Consider the following 15,241-nt stretch of genomic DNA (forward strand, 5'->3'; position numbering starts at 1 on the left):
GGGGGATGAGGCCTGGGGACACCGGGCCTTCGCTGCCCCGTTGACATTGGTGGCAGCGGAGGCCTGGGGACACCGGGCCTTCGCTGCCCCGTTGGCATTGGTGGCAGGGGCCCGGCCCGGCCCGGCCGAGGAGCCGCGCACAGTGTTTACGCCGCCGGCTCCCCCCGGCCCGGCAACGTTTCCATGGCAACAAGCGCCCCGCGAGCCGGATGGATCATAGAGGAGCCGGCCTGCTCTGGCTAGAAAGGCCCCGGGGAGCCCTTCCCGGCTGCGGCTCCCGTTCGCTGAGGGGCGGGGCTAACGCAAATGAGGCGGCCGTGGAAGCCGGCGCGGCTTTTGGCCGCTTCCCGGCCAGGCGACCTCACACGAGATGGCGGCCGGGAGGGGGCGGCTTCACTTGCCAGGATGCAAGATGGCCTCGGACCGGAGCCAGGCACGGGGCGGGGTCGGGAGGCCGGTAGGCGCGCATGCGCGGACGCGCGGTTCGGCGCCGGAACGGCGGGGGCAGCGCCGGTAACGGACGCAGGTAGGAGGCGCTGAGGGGACGGCTGTGGGGAGGGGTGCGGCGCGGCGCGGTGCCTCCCCCACCCCAATGCCGGCCTGGGTTTGTCTCCCCGCCTGCAGCGGGGCTGTCTGGGCGGGGTGGGGGAGACCCCCCCTCAATGCAGCGGGGCAGTCCGGGTGGGGTGGGGATTCCCCTCGCCACAGTAGAGCTGCCCGTGCGGGGTGGGGGGTTCCCCCCCTCCCTGCATTGGTAGGGACCGGCCTGTGCTTCCCCCGTTACTCTGGGCGGTCCCACGTGGGCCCGGGGGGGTGCCCTCCCTCGCTGCTGTCAGTGCCCGTGGGTAGGGGCCTCAGTCCGTCAGCCGCCGCTCTGGAGCCGGTCGGGGTCTCGCTCCCACCCCGTCGCAGGATCCCGGCAAGGAGGGGTGGCCCTGGCATTTCCTCGTCCCGTGCCGTGGGGCATGTGGTGAGGGGAGTCCACCCTACCTGGAGGTGTGGAGCAGGGCTCTGGATGCCATGTCCCTGTCACACCTTCCCCTCACCTGACTGTGCGGCACAATCCCAAATGGGCCCTCCACTGCCATGGAGCCTGAGGGGGAGCCCACGCAAAACGGTGGACATGCCCCTGCCTGGCCACCACGTCCTGTCCTGGGTGCTAGGCTTCCCCTCAGCACGGGGGGACCCTGCGAATGGGGTGCTGGCGGTGGTACCACTGCTTGGGCTCGTCCTCTCGGTTCTCGGTGGCCAAAGAAACAGCACCCCACCTCTGGCCTTACTTCGTAGGTGTCACCTGGCTCCTCGTGTTCCTTTCCCGCAGGCGGGGTGTCAGCTATGTTAGTTGGTGACCAAGTGTTGTGTTTTTCAGGCCTAAATGCCACAGAGCTCTCCTGTGGCCTTAGCGGCTGGGCTTCCTTCAGTCCTTTGGTTAGTGGCATGTGGCTGGTGGCCGAAGCCAGGGAGTTAGGGGGGTGACCGGCTTTGAAAGTTTTGCATAGGTGAAAAGTCTCCCTGGCGAGAAAATGGAGATAGCGTACCAGAAATTCCCAGATGCTGCTGCTTGGGCAGAGCGGTAACAAGGACTTCTCACCTTGTGCTTCTTATTAAGTCTTAACAAGAACAGGCTCTATCTGTGTAGTAATCCTCTCTTCTAGCTTCTGTGATTCCACTTTTGGGAGTTGTTTTCAGTAAGGGTTTCATATTTACTTCCAAATCTGTAATTTGAGGCCAGAGTTACCTAGCAATGGTCCCCGTACCAGTGCTATGGAAGTCCACTACAGGATTAGCACTCACACTGATGGTAGCATCATGGGAAACCAGTTCTTAATCTATCTAATACATTTTCCTTACACTGTAAAACAATGAATTGTTTAGAAAAGGGATGCAGCGTGGTGCTAAATTAAATGCCTTACCAGATTCCAAGACTATGAGATCTACCTGGTTCCCTCTATTAACAAACCTTGTAATCTCATTAGGAAATGAGATCTGATTTAATGAGATTGCTCTGCTGGAACACAGCTCCACAGAAACTACCAGCTGGTTCAAGATGTTAATTGTTGTCTGTGTGGCAGTTCTGCTTACGTGTATGAACTCTGCAGGAGTGAGGGAAGCACCTGATGGAAGCACATGATTGCCTGTAATAAGAAGGGTGTTACTAGACCTCTCATGATACGGAGGCATCTGCGATTGTTGAATTGGTAAACAATACTGGGAAATGCCCTCATAGCCTCTTCAAAGTGGCATGTTTCCTTGCCTGACCCAGGTGGTATCAGGTTTTCAAAGGCTTCATTGCTTTACTGTTCAGATGCCAGGCTGCTGGGAGTCTGCTGTTGGGGAGTTCGTTCATGTTTCACGTGGGACTGTTTGGTGTTCCCTTGAGACTCTCTGTTAGCAAGTGGATTACCTGAGGAAATGCGGTGTTAGGATTTCAGAAGTAGTACAGTGGAGAAATTGAGAGTCTTGGAGATATATCTGCCTCTGAGAGGGTGAATGGGATCACAGTTTGGTCAGAGGAGCCTAAATTTTGTGGAGTGTGTGTCTAGGTAGGAGCTTTCTTGGGATAGGAATAGGATTTTGAGACTTTTTTTGGTTTAAGTGGAGGCTCTTTCAGTTTCATTCAGTGAAATAGCTCCATGGAGGGATTTCCCTTCTTACTGAACAGTCTCCTGCCAGAATCTAAGTAGCTCCATGGGGTGAGGCCCACGGAGGTGTCTGTGCTTTGGAGGCCTCCTGGGGTACCATGCGCAGGGTGGGAAGGAGTGTGCAGAACCTGGTCTGTGCTTACAAAATGGACTTGTCACTGATGGATAAGCCTGACCAGATGAAGACATCCATGACTCTTTACTCTGGCTGAGAATGTCACTTATGGGGTTTGTGAGGGAATTGACATGCCCAGCACCAGGCGCTATGCTGGGACAGGTCACAGGGCAGCGGTTCTCTCATGGGTGCAGCTCCAGCCTGGCCATCCCTGTGGATGGGGCTGGACCACCAGCAGCCCAGTCCTGTCTGGCTGCGAGGAATGTCTAGAAATAAGCCACACCTCTTGAGTGGCTTCTCCAGCTGGTGGAGTTATTGGGTAGCAGATGCAGAGACACAGAGCTGGTATATTTTTCTGGCCCTCTGCTTTAGCTAGTAAGCCACCCAAAATCCAGAATATGCAGCAGAGGCAGCGTAGTGATGGTTGGAGCAAGCACAGACATATCCTGAAGTATTATTTGGGATATTCCAGCCTACATTACCCATATAGTGGAGAACGAATGGGAGAGTCATCCTGTTACTGCGGTCAGGTCTGCAGATGACTATTTCAGGTTCCTGAGTGGCAACTTCAGTATATAGGAATCATCTGGCCCTGCTTAAAAGACTGGGTTAGGCCAAGATTCATGAATATGGCGCTGCTGCCAACTCAGTACAATCGGCTTCAGCTGTGGAAGGCTGGAGCTCAGTCTTGTTGTAAGGCCAAAGGGTTGCTGAATTGCCATGGGACACAATGACTTGTGAATCCAGCTGTGAGCTGGCTAGGAAGTTAGAGCAGATGTGAGAGCCCCAAATGGTGGTGTGTTTCCAGCCGCCGTACGCCAGCACTCTCAAACAAAAGCAATGCTTTCCTGGTAGCCAGTATTCAAACATCCTTCTCAAAAAGATAAGATCTGCAAACGTCACTGGCAGGACTAACGCCAGATGTCAGATGCGGAGGTGGAAGTTTCTGAAATAAAGGCTAGCTGCTTTCTAATTTACGAGCGTGTTGCTTTATGACTGTGCGTTAGAAGTTTAGCATGAATGAATGATAACTATTCCCTCCTGCAGCTCCTCTCCCTATTACTACTTAAAGCCTAATGTTGAAAAGTTCTGACATGCTCCATGATGTAATGGAGTAAATCTCCATTCCAAGGAAAAGGTTATGAAAATACCAGTGTGGTAAGCTTAAATAACACAGTGCTTTGGATGTAGAAGCAAAATACTTTTTATGGACAACTATGACTTGTTTCTTTTCATCTGCACATTTGCACATGGGGAGGGAAAATAAAAAATAAAAAATGACCTAACAACTATCCCAGCAAAGTGAAATCACTTGCAAATGTCAGCTGGCTGGAGGGGTTGCGCATCTGTGAGGGAGAAGAAGGAGAGGAAGTGGAACTTCACCTTCTTTAAACAGCGTCGTAGTTTATAAATGACAAAATGAGGTGTCTCTGGAAACTTCAGCAGCTGTGGTTTGTGCAACGTATGCTTAGTGAAGCATCATTTGGATGGAAACGTGTAAAGTGCAGCGCTAAGGACCAAGCCTAGAGCGGGCTTTGCTTTCAAACAGGTGTTGGGTAGCGAAGTCAAGTCCAGGTTAAGAATAGCCCTGGTTGGCCTGTCTCACCCCTTATTCTGCCCTATGGTGGCAGCAGGAGATGCTATTTAGGGGAAGAGCACGTGAGCCTGGCTACTGTCTGTGGGCCTTTCCACTCATCCACCCCCAGCATGCACAGCCCTTGGATTAGGGATGCTAAAGAGGATTTCTCTGCCTATTCCCCCTTTAGTAGCTGTTTGTGTACAGCTGTTTTCCATGAATTTGTCTAATCCTTTGAACCTGCTGCCTATCTCCGCAACCTCCTTTGGCAGCAAATGTCAAGTGTTTGCTACCTGCCAGGTAAAGAAGTATTTTCATGTGCTTTAAACTGATTTCCTGCTAGTTACAGTGAGTGCTCTCGGTTCTTGTGTCCTGGCACGCAACAGTTCCACCTTCACCTTATCGACTGCGTGTGGGACTGTAAACCTTAATCATGTCCCCCTTCAGCCTTTCCTCTCTGCCTGGAGTCCCAGCTGTTTAGTCTTTCCTCCGCAGGCAGCTGCCTCAAGTCCCTTGATCGCTTTAGTTGCCCTGCTTTGATCTCCCTCATCTCTGTCTCAGGAATTTTATAGTGAGGTTAGATGTGCACGCAGTGGTCAAGGTCTGGATTCACTGAGGTTTCATGCGGTGCAAAATGATTCTGTCTGCTTGTTCTCCATCCCGTTCATGAGGGTGTCCAGCACTCTGCTGGCTTCATCTGCCCTTGAGCCAGGCCTCTGCAGAAGGCTCTTGGTGAGAGACACAGGACTCATCAGTGGGTCAGTTGGCTTAGCTCTCCCTTCTCCTTAACCTTTATCTTTTATCTCACACATCACAAATTCTTGATTCCTTTTCAATTCATGACCACACAAAATGCAATTTCCCCTTGAGGCTTGTCTGTCTTTAATTACACCTATAAAAGTTCGTTGTCTGGCTGAATTCCCCTCCAAGCAGTGTCTTCCTTTTATCTGGCTGTGGGTTTTGGCATGGTGGGGATGCAGAATGGCGGCTCCGCTCCACAAGGGCTCTGCAGTTGGATCCAGTTGAGGTCTAGCGCTTTGGCTGGGAGTGGAGCCGTTGTGCAGTTTCAATCTAGTGATGTAATTGATTGGAACAAATGCTGTTCCGGCTCCTTCTGAGCTAGTTATGAGGAATTCCTTGGGCTAGGCAGAATGGAGGTTATTTCTGCCTTTCTAATCTTGCCTAGAAGTGGTCAGACTCATGGCTTCTGGGAAATGCTGAATGGTACTGGAGTTTCATCAGGTTTCATACGCAACTGTTTATTCTTCCCCTTGATCTTCTGCTTGGACTTGCTGCAGCTGATGTTGCAAGTCCAGGAAGGCTGGCTCAGTGCGTAGTTTCCCGTTTCTGATGTGCTTATTCTTATCCTGCGTTGTGAAGTTGTTCCCATGATGCATCTGAGCTGGGTGAGTGTGGACCCTGGAGGTCTCAAATGAGAGTGACTTCCAGCCCTTTATCTTGCTTGTGACAGCGTTACGATAGCGACCCTGTCATCAACTGTCATGTGTACGCTGTGAACAGAGCTTTTTAGGATGGCACGGGCTGGAGAAGCTGACTTACACTGATTTAAGAACCCTTAACGTCTCACCAGATACACAAGTGCCTCTGCAGAGGTGCCTTGTGTTTTGCTTTTGGTCTGTAGTAACTTGACTGCGAGAGGGGGCTTAGTCTGAAAAGCACAAGAGTACATCGCAGAAGGACGATGGTCCCACCTCCCGTCCATGCTGGTGTAAGGAGTCCTCTCCTCACACCTCAGCCCTTTGTGAACATACAGTGACTTGTTCTGGTATAAGGCTGCTGTTTCCACTTTTTTTATTTCCGTATATATTACTGTCCAGCCAAAGCATCTTTAATTCAGACACCGATACTAAAATTCAGGCCACCCCAAGACAAGCTGGACAGCTGCTGAGCGACTCTTGGTTGCCTTTATCGCATGATGGCAGCGTGTCTGCTGCATGCTGTCATGTTCTGGTTGTGTCTTTTCATGCCACAAAGCAGCAACACTGCTTGCCATAAATAACTCCTGTCTAAGCCAGCCCAGGTGCAGTCAGCTGTGACTGCTGGGGGAAAGCAGTGTGCATGTGTGAGATTACATCACAGCTGTTGTCATTTTTATTTGGCTAAAAATTTACACTGGTACCTAAAAATGTCGGTGACTAGGTGTGTTTTCTGAAGGCTGCTTTGTTGTTTGCAGCTATCTAGCTTGGTTCCTCCTGTGACCTTGCCTTTAAAAAACTGGAAAGAGCTAATCGGCTACTTGCTGGATAACAAAACAACATTACTGGGTAAAGGACGGGGCAGCCTGCTCAGGAGGAGACAGTTGTACCCCCGGGAGCCCACAGCCTGGCCTCAGCTTAATGAAACAGCTTTAGTGCAGCAGACAGCTTTTAGTCTCTTAAACTCCCTCCAATCTGCTTTTGAACAGCTCCTCAAAGCAATATGAATTCTGATCTCTGCTGGCAAAGATTTACCAATTAATTTGATTCAACTTTTAGTTCATTTAAGAAATTGAATCTGGTTTATTCCCCCTTCCCCCCCCCCCCCCCCCCCGCAGGAGCAACAATGGATTGGCCCCAGCAAATATGTAGCAGGTGCTGGGAGAAGACATCCCATCTGAAATGGAGGTGATCGAGGGAGCTGAACGCTGACTACACCAACATGGGCTTGCGACTGTTGGCTTGTCTTTTTCATTTGCCTACTGCAGTGATCTACGGGTCCCTGTCGCTGTTTGTTTCCATTTTGCACAACGTATTCCTCCTGTACTACGTGGACACCTTTGTCTCTGTTTACAAGATTGATAAACTGTCCTTTTGGATAGGAGAGGTTAGTCTTTTCCATAGATTTCTGCCCTATTAAGTAAGAAATTCTGAAATCAAGACCGTTCCTTGCTAGAAGTGTGAAGAGCGTTAGTTGTAATAGCAGTATTCCCCTTTGGAGAGGGAGCAAGGGAGCCTTCTGAGTGCTAGCTTGGACTTTTAAGTTTTCCCCACTTACATAAACAGGGAACAAGCTGGGATAGAAAACCCAGAGACTTTGTTCTTAAGGCTGCCTTTTCTCTGGGAACGTCGGGGTGTTTCACGAGCAGGGAAAACCACTGGCCTCGCTGTGTTAATCTGGCAGTTGCCCCAGACAGAGGAATCATACAGTGGTGATGGGGCGGGGAAGGTGCACTGGGATGGTTCCTGCTGGTTGTTCACTGTGCCAGCTCAGCACTGCTTGCTTCAGTAACAGAACTGAGTCTTTGCAGGAGCTGTCTCTATGGTTTGTTTCACTGTCCTGTTTTCTTTCCTAGACAGTGTTTCTGATCTGGAACAGCCTCAATGACCCTCTGTTTGGCTGGCTGAGTGACCGGGTGTTTCTTAGCACACAGCAGTAAGTTAAGTTCCACTTCCAGCAGAGGCTGGGAAGTTGTTTAGTCTCTGGGGGAGATGATGTGAAGTTGGCAGCTTTAAAATGATGGCGTGGGAATGGTTTCTGGGGCATGGAACTCTTAAATACCTCCTTTTCCTGGCATCTTTGAAGTTCAGTGCTCTTTGCATGTTATTTCAGTATCTGGCTGTATAGAGGAAGTCACACGCCTATCAGGTAGATGTGACCCTAACCCTAAACAATCACATGAGTGGTACAGAACCTAAAATACGGGCATCTAAAATCTGAAGCCCCTGCTATATGAGCAAGCCTCTTGGGGTGTTGGAGAGTGTCTGTACATGGTTTGGGAGACACAGTGGGGAAAGGACAATTATTTCCACCTGGAATGCCTCAGACCAGTTGTTCCCAAATGCCCTGGATCATGGACCACTGTTGGCCATTAGCATTTCTCATGTATTTATGTCAAGCTTTTAATTAAAATCATGGTGTGGCTTCCTGCAGCTAGTAAAATCTTGAAGTGCTCATTGAAATAATTTACATTGTGCAAAGTGCAGACAGTGCAGCACTATTGGGGAGAGACTTGCTCTGGAGAAAAAAGTCCCTTTTCATGCTTTTTGGCCGCCTTAAACCCGTATTTTCAGTGTATTCACATATTAGCTGAGAATATATCTGATGTGGGTGCTTGTTGCATGAGCAAAAGCTGTATTTGTGTCTAGGCCGCTTACACTACTTCTTGGAGAGGGAGAATACATGGTCATGCAGGGTTTTGTCCAGGTGTCTAAAGTTTTTGTCTTCTCTTGCAGGCCAGGAGCAGAGATTTCCTCCCCAGAAGTAGTTCTGAAGAGGCTCAGAGCACTAAGCCACAATGGCCCCCTCTTTGCCATCTCTTTCCTGGCTTTCTGGGTTGTCTGGGCTCATCCTGGTTTGCAGTTCCTTCTTTGCCTTTGCATGTACGACAGCTTTCTCACCATGGTCGACCTCAATCACAACGCCTTGCTCGCAGACCTGGCTGTTTCAGCAAAAGACAGGACTAGCCTCAACTTCTACTGCTCCCTCTTCAGTGCCATAGGCTCCCTCTCTGTCTTCATGTCCTACGCAGTGTGGAACAAAGAGAACTTCTTTTCCTTTCGCATATTTTGCGTCGTGCTGGCCCTCTGCTCCATCGTTGGCTTTACCCTGTCTACACAGCTGCTCCGCCAGCGGTTTGAGGCTGATGGGAAAGCAAAATGGGACCAAGAATCAACCCTAAAAGGGTAAGTGTCACCAATTCTGTGGCAGGAACAAAGGCCTGGCATAGATCTGTAGAGTCCTTTTATGCGCTGCAGCAAACTAAATATGTGGGAAGATCCAGGACGAGGCAAATTCTTGTTTATCTATGGTTCTTGTTTGTTGATACAGTTTTCAGAATCATCTCTGTCACACTGGCTCCTAGTGCCCTCTGAAAATAGGACGAAACTATCTCGTGACACCCCTGGCCCAAACTGGAGGCAGAGCCCTGACCTGCTGTATGGCCATCCAGTGTTTGGACCATGAAATGAGTTAATATCTAGAGCACCCAGTGAGGCCTGTGAGTGGCAAAATGTCAGAAGCAGCTTATCATGAAAGCATTCCTGCTTGAGCATGAGACCACCTTGTTGCCCATTCCTATGGAGTTGGACAAGTGAATGTCTCTTACCCTTTTCCTCGCTTTAGCTACCTGATAGTGGCTGGGCTGTTGGTGGGCCACGACGCAGCTGGTTTTCCCCATTCAGCTCCCTTGCTTTTCCTTGGGCTGCCTCACTTGTCTCTTGTTACGAGCTGCCAGCATTATGCTGTACTAACACAGCAGATCCTGATGAGATCTGCCAGGTGAGCTAACCGCAGGGATCTGGAGGAGGATTGTATGTGTAGTGGAATGACTAATAAGAGGAGAATGCTTTTATGGACAGAAATCTGAATTTTGGGTTCAGAAGACAAATGCTCTTTGGGAGACCCGTTGCCTGTGGTTCTTGCTAGCAATAAGTAAACATTGTTGTAGACTCTACTGTTTTGATTTGGTCCAGGGAGAGGGAAGATTGGGATAGGAGCTGAGGAGGGGACAGCTCTGCATCTACACAGAGAGAGCTGGGGGCTCTCCCCTGCTTGGTGTGAGGGATTCACAGTCGCTTTTCTTCCTTCCTCTCTGTTTAGGCTGTATACTGAGAAACTCTCCGTCCCCCAGGAGAAGAGGATCACCCTGGTAGAGTATCTCCAGCAGCTCTCCCGGCATCGCAACTTCCTCTGGTTTGTCTGCATGAATCTCGTCCAGGTAGGCGCAGCAGCGACATGTTGTGATTCAGAGGATGAGCGCTGGCTCTGGCTGTTTGAGATGGTGATTCAGCAGTATGTGAGTTCCTCAGGAAGGGCAGAGGTGTTTCCAGCACCCACTTGTTCTTGGAGCCTCCTGCATATGCTGGCTGATTCAGCAGCTGGTAACCACTCTCTCTGCTTGTGACCCAAGAATACTTGCTGAGCAAGCTGTGGGGTGCTCCTTCCTCTCTCCGCAGCGTAGGCTGGATTATGGGGGCTGGCTGAGCTCTGTGCAGCCCCGTCCGGGGTGCAGAAGCGCAAGGCCTGGCTCGTGGTGGGGATGAGTTCAGGAGTGCAGTTTGCTGGCATGGCTGTCAGCACAGTCTCCTCCTGCTTTCCTGAGGCTCACATCACTGGTCTCACTGTCCAGCTGGATCCACCTCCCAGCCGGCTTTTGCCATTTCTGTTCTTCATCCTCTTCAGTGATTACTACCAAATGCCGGCAGCCTGCCCAGCTTTCCTCGTGTGCTGCAATCACAGCTCCCGTCTCCCTGGGGATCCCTCAGTTCCCCTCGGGCAGGCCCTTGATGCTGCTCTGCATCTTTGTGTTCGAGCCTCGCTGCCACCTTATCCTTGTCCTCCTGACAGCTGCCTCCTCCCTCCTGCCGTGCCACTGTCTCCCCCAAACCCTTGTCCTCACTGCTGTCATCTCCTTGCCCTGCCTGCCCCAGCAGCACTGTGTGCTGAGCAGTGCCTTGGCAGCTGGGAAGCATTACTGACCCCAGGCATGCAGTGGGCATGGCGGGTGGTGTTGCAGCTTTGCAGTCTCAGCCTACGGTGTCATAAACTCCACAGCCAAGCTCTTGCTCTGCTGAAGTACTCCAGGCCCATCCTGCATGGTCCCTTGACACAGGGCTCCTAGGATAACAGAGCTCAGAGGGCTGTTAGCTTTTTCTTTTCTCTCTTACTGCTGTTCCTGCTGACCAGCTCGTCTGCATGCTGCCTTCACAGGTTTTTCACTGCCACTTTAACAGCAACTTCTTCCCTCTGTTCCTGGAGCACCTGCTGTCAGACCAGATCTCTGTCTCTACTGGATCCTTCCTGCTCGGTGAGTCTCAGGTGGGACTGGAGGGAGCAGCCGGGTTAGGACCTGGCCCAAGTCTGGATTCGCTCTTCCCAAACTCCATCTGGGGAGAGGTGTGCTTACATGCTGGTCTCTGGGCTGTAAGATTCGCACATGCTCACACCCCACATGCTTCCCTGGGACCTCCAAGTCGTCCTTCCTGGTCACAAGAGAAGCAACTTGGAGCCTTTTCTACTGGTGACGAGCCCAATGTGCTGGACTCAGGCCTAGACACCACAGAGGTATTACTCTGAGCATTAGTGGCTGCAGGTAGTGTCCCCAGGATGCAGCAGGGACCACAGCCCTGAATTTAATCCCTTTCTCTTTGTGGCATATGAACCATTTCCAGGCTGCCACAGATCTGTGGGCACGGGTCCTAGAGTTACACTGGGAGGGTTCTGTGCGGGCCGGGTCTGGTCACGCTGTCCTGCCCCTCTCATTTCTGCTCCAGGGCTGGGTCCCAACCCCTGCGTGACACTGGGCAAGTCTTTTCTTCCTTCCTGCCCATGAGGTTGATGGAAGAAGGCTTCCCTCTGTAGGAAGAGTGTGTGCCGTGCCACAAAGCCACTGAGTAAATCTGCTGCAGCCTTTTGTATGTGCATGGAAGCTATTCTGTACTTTGTGTCCTACAGCCCTGCTGGCGATAGCCAGCCTTGTCCCCTCTCTCGGTATTGGTCCTAGGGGCATGGTGGATACTGAAACTCCCTCAAGCTATTTGTGCCTCTGTCTCTGCTCAGGTGTTTCCTACATTGCCCCCCATCTCAACAACCTCTACTTCCTGTCCCTCTGCCGCCGCTGTGGGGTTTACGCTGTGGTGCGAGGACTCTTCTTCCTGAAGCTGGCTCTCAGTGTTGCCATGCTCCTGGCAGGACCTGATCAGGTGTACCTACTCTGCATCTTCATTGCCAGGTAGGCAGGCAGCACTCGCTTCCCCTGCTCTCTGCCACCTGGGAGGGGAAATGACTTGTCTCTTTTACGGAGAGGAGTGGGAGGTGGGGAGCAGTAGCCAGGGTGACACAGGAGCCATGTGGCTCCCAGCTCTGACCGCACCTGAGCTTGGGACGGGTCACTGCAGAATCCGCTGGCTGTGCCTGCAGCAGAGTGAGGGAGGCAGCGATGTTCAGGAGGACAGAGACCTGGCAGGGCTGGTGGCAGCCTGCAGCAGCCTCTCCCAGCTGCTGAGCTGAGCTCCTCTCCTCTGCAGCTGTAGCCCTCAGCGTGTGCTGCAGCTGCCTGTTAGCCACTGGCCCAGTGTCCTGTCCCCAGGCCTGTCTGTATGGCAGGTCAGGACTGATCCAAGGCATCGCTGCGGGGTTCACGAGGCTTATTGCTAGCAGTGTTCCCCTCCTGTAGCCTTCTGAAATTCCTATTTTAAGTGTTGGGGGAACCTTTCTCATCCCTCTCTCCATTTTCTCTGATCCCTCACCTACTCCTGTCGTTTCTTGGTGCCCCTATTCAATGCTTTGCCTGTTGTTCTGCAGCAACCGGGTGTTCACAGAAGGGACCTGTAAGTTGCTCAACCTGGTGGTCACCGACTTGGTGGATGAGGATCTAGTCCTGAACCGTAGGAAGCAGGCGGCCTCAGCACTGCTTTTTGGGATGGTGGCTCTGGTCACCAAGCCGGGCCAGACCTTCGCCCCTCTGATCGGCACCTGGCTGCTCTGTGCATACACAGGTAAGGATGCCGCTGGGGAAAGCAGCAGGGCAGGAGGGGGCAGACCTGTGAGTTCAGTGTCCTCCACCATGTCCTGTGCCCCGGGTGGGTGCAGAGGGCCCTTCCGGTTGCTAAGCTGTGCCTGGTCTCTGCATCTCCAAGGCCAGTCACTCAGAGAAAATGGACAAGGGTCCATCCCCACTGTCCCCAGTCTCACAAACTCTTCTCTGATACCAGGCTATGACATCTTCCAGCGCAACCCCTTGAGCAACGTGGTGAGTGCCCAGCCGAAGCTGGAGTCTGCCGCAGCCTTGGAGCCCACTCTTCGCCAGGGCTGCTTTTACCTCCTCGTCTTCGTACCCATCACGTGTGCACTGCTGCAGCTCCTCAGCTGGTCTCAGTTCAGCCTGCATGGGAAGCGTCTGCAGATGGTGAAGGCTCAGCGCCAAAGCCTGATGCAAGGCCGAGCACCAGAGGTCAAAACGATCTAGGGGTGCCTGAGCCCCCGGGGTGTTGCTGGTTCCAGGCTGGTGCAGGACTGCAGGCTAAGCGCAGGGATTGTGGGCTGAGAAACCCTGATGTTTACTGTTCAACTGTGAAATGCTGTAATGCCAATGTTTACTCGTTCCAGGAGGTGGTCGCTGGGGAAGGCAGAGAAGTTCAGCGTGTGAGGGGCCTGGGATAGATCGCTTGGCCACAGGAGCAAGAACATTTTATCCTAGCCTGTCCCAGGGAGCGGAGGGCTGCTCATCCCAGCAGGGAGGTGCTGGCTTGCAGCGTGTGCTAGAGACAGACACATCCCTGGTGCAGTCCCCTGCCCTGGGCATGGCCCTGGGCAACTGCAGCCTCTCTGACTGAGCAGGAAGAGACTGCACAGGGAGTCCTTCCTTGCTAGAGCCCTGCAGCTTTGGGGAGTGGAGTGGGAGGCTCCTGAGGGACCAAGTGACCGAGGGGCTGATTGTAGGACAGCAGGAGCAGGGACGAGAGGACCCTGAAGGCCTTTCCCAGTAGCTGGTACAACCCCTCCCACATACAGCGCTGCACTTCTTGGACCAAATCCGCTCTTAGGCATTTCTCGTTCCCAGGACAATACCCTGCACAGCCAGGGTCTGCTGGCTGTGCTTGTTTTACGCTGAGGCTCCCTCCTTCGTGGCCTTGCAGAGAGAGTTGTTGCTGGGCTGGGAAAGGCACTGTGCTCGAACTGGGCTCGAGAGTCTTGAGCTGGAACATACCATCTGGCATCCTGTTGCCTGTGTTTATCCCTTCTCTCCTCTCCATGGCCCCTTCTGGTCAGTGCTGTCACACAGCTGTGCTGTGAGCCCCCTCCCATGCTGGTGGGGGCTGTGGGGCCGAGGTCAGGGAACCAACCCCTAACCCAGCCGATGGATGTGCCTCCGTGCCCAGGGCTGTCCCAGGTGACCCAGTGAGGTAGCCTGGCGCCTTCCCCTCTTGCAGGGGGAGAGCACAGCCTGGAGGAGACACCAGGTCTTGCTTTTGTGCCTTCGATTCCTCTTCGGAGCCTGTCTGACACAATGCTAGGCAGTCACAGGGTTGAAATTTTACCTCTGTGGGGAGAGACAGACACCTCAGCTCCTCTCCGCTTGAAATGGTGCCCCAGAGTTTGATCATCTCATCAGGCTGCCAAACCATGGACCCAAGGAGGAGAGCAGGTGTTTTGGTCTCCCTGGTTCTGGCTGGGACCAGATGGGGCAGGTAGTTGCCAGGGGTCCCTGAGGTGAGGGAGCGTCTCCTCAATCCCTGCAACATGTTTGGGGCAGGCAGAAGAGATGTGCCAAAGCAGAGCTCTGCCCTGTGCATGCCCGCAGGAGGAGGGGGTGTGGGGGCAGCATTTGAAAGCCAGTGCGTGCTTAGGGGCATGCTGTTCTTTTATTGCCAGGTTCCCTCTGGGGTCTCAGCCCACAAACCTGCCATCTTGCCTCAGGACATGACTGCCTTCTGTCTTGGACCAAGACGTTCCTGCCGCGAGGCTTCTGTAGCTCTTGATGGTTCCATCATAAGTTATTTGTGTGACTTCTAACAAAGTTTGAGAATGATTCTTCATTTCATAAATTAAAGATGATCTTTTCTGTACTGCTCGGTGATTTTTTTCTAGCAGGTGGATCTAACCTGGCTGGGTTCGTGCAGTGTTGCAGGGGCACAACTGCGGTTGTATGGGAGAAAATGGGACTGTTCCTCCCCAGCAAAACTCTGTGCTGGGGCCTGGGCCTGTTTCTGCAGGGGACAGAGAGGATTAGCAGGCTGGTGTATCACCTGCCTTTTGGGGGGAGGCAAGTCACTTACCCCTGCTGCTTTGGAAGGCCCTGGGGACTGGACTGTCCTGTTCCTTCACCAGCTGCTTCTGGGGACGAGGCTGGGGACAGTTGCTGGCCTGGGCACTGTGCCACCTTCCCACGCCCCCGGCTTGCCCTGGGAGCAAAGCTTGCCATGTTAGTTCTCAGCAAGCGCCTGGGCTGGCACCAGCTCTTCTCACAAC

The 15,241-nt window shown here is 52.7% G+C and overlaps 1 protein-coding gene across 2 annotated transcripts; it reads left to right on the plus strand.

Moving 5' to 3' along the window:
* The first annotated feature begins 488 nt into the window (after positions 1-488).
* Positions 489-14,838, plus strand: SLC68A1 (solute carrier family 68 member 1). 2 transcript variants are annotated; one of them, XM_076338916.1, is made up of 9 exons: positions 489-526; positions 6,888-7,156; positions 7,626-7,705; positions 8,506-8,955; positions 9,872-9,989; positions 10,982-11,078; positions 11,831-12,002; positions 12,575-12,768; positions 12,985-14,838. In XM_076338916.1, exons 2-9 carry the CDS (start codon positions 6,992-6,994, stop codon positions 13,236-13,238), a joined length of 1,530 nt encoding a protein of 509 aa, XP_076195031.1. In that variant the 5' UTR covers positions 489-526; positions 6,888-6,991; the 3' UTR covers positions 13,239-14,838. The 2 variants fall into 2 exon arrangements, with proteins under 2 accessions (XP_076195031.1, XP_076195032.1); XM_076338917.1 differs by lacking the exon at positions 489-526 and adding an exon at positions 5,687-5,739.
* Positions 14,839-15,241: the final 403 nt, after the last annotated feature.

Source organism: Aptenodytes patagonicus, chromosome 5 (genome assembly GCF_965638725.1).
Source record: "Aptenodytes patagonicus chromosome 5, bAptPat1.pri.cur, whole genome shotgun sequence".
NCBI classification, from domain to species: Eukaryota; Metazoa; Chordata; class Aves; order Sphenisciformes; family Spheniscidae; genus Aptenodytes; species Aptenodytes patagonicus.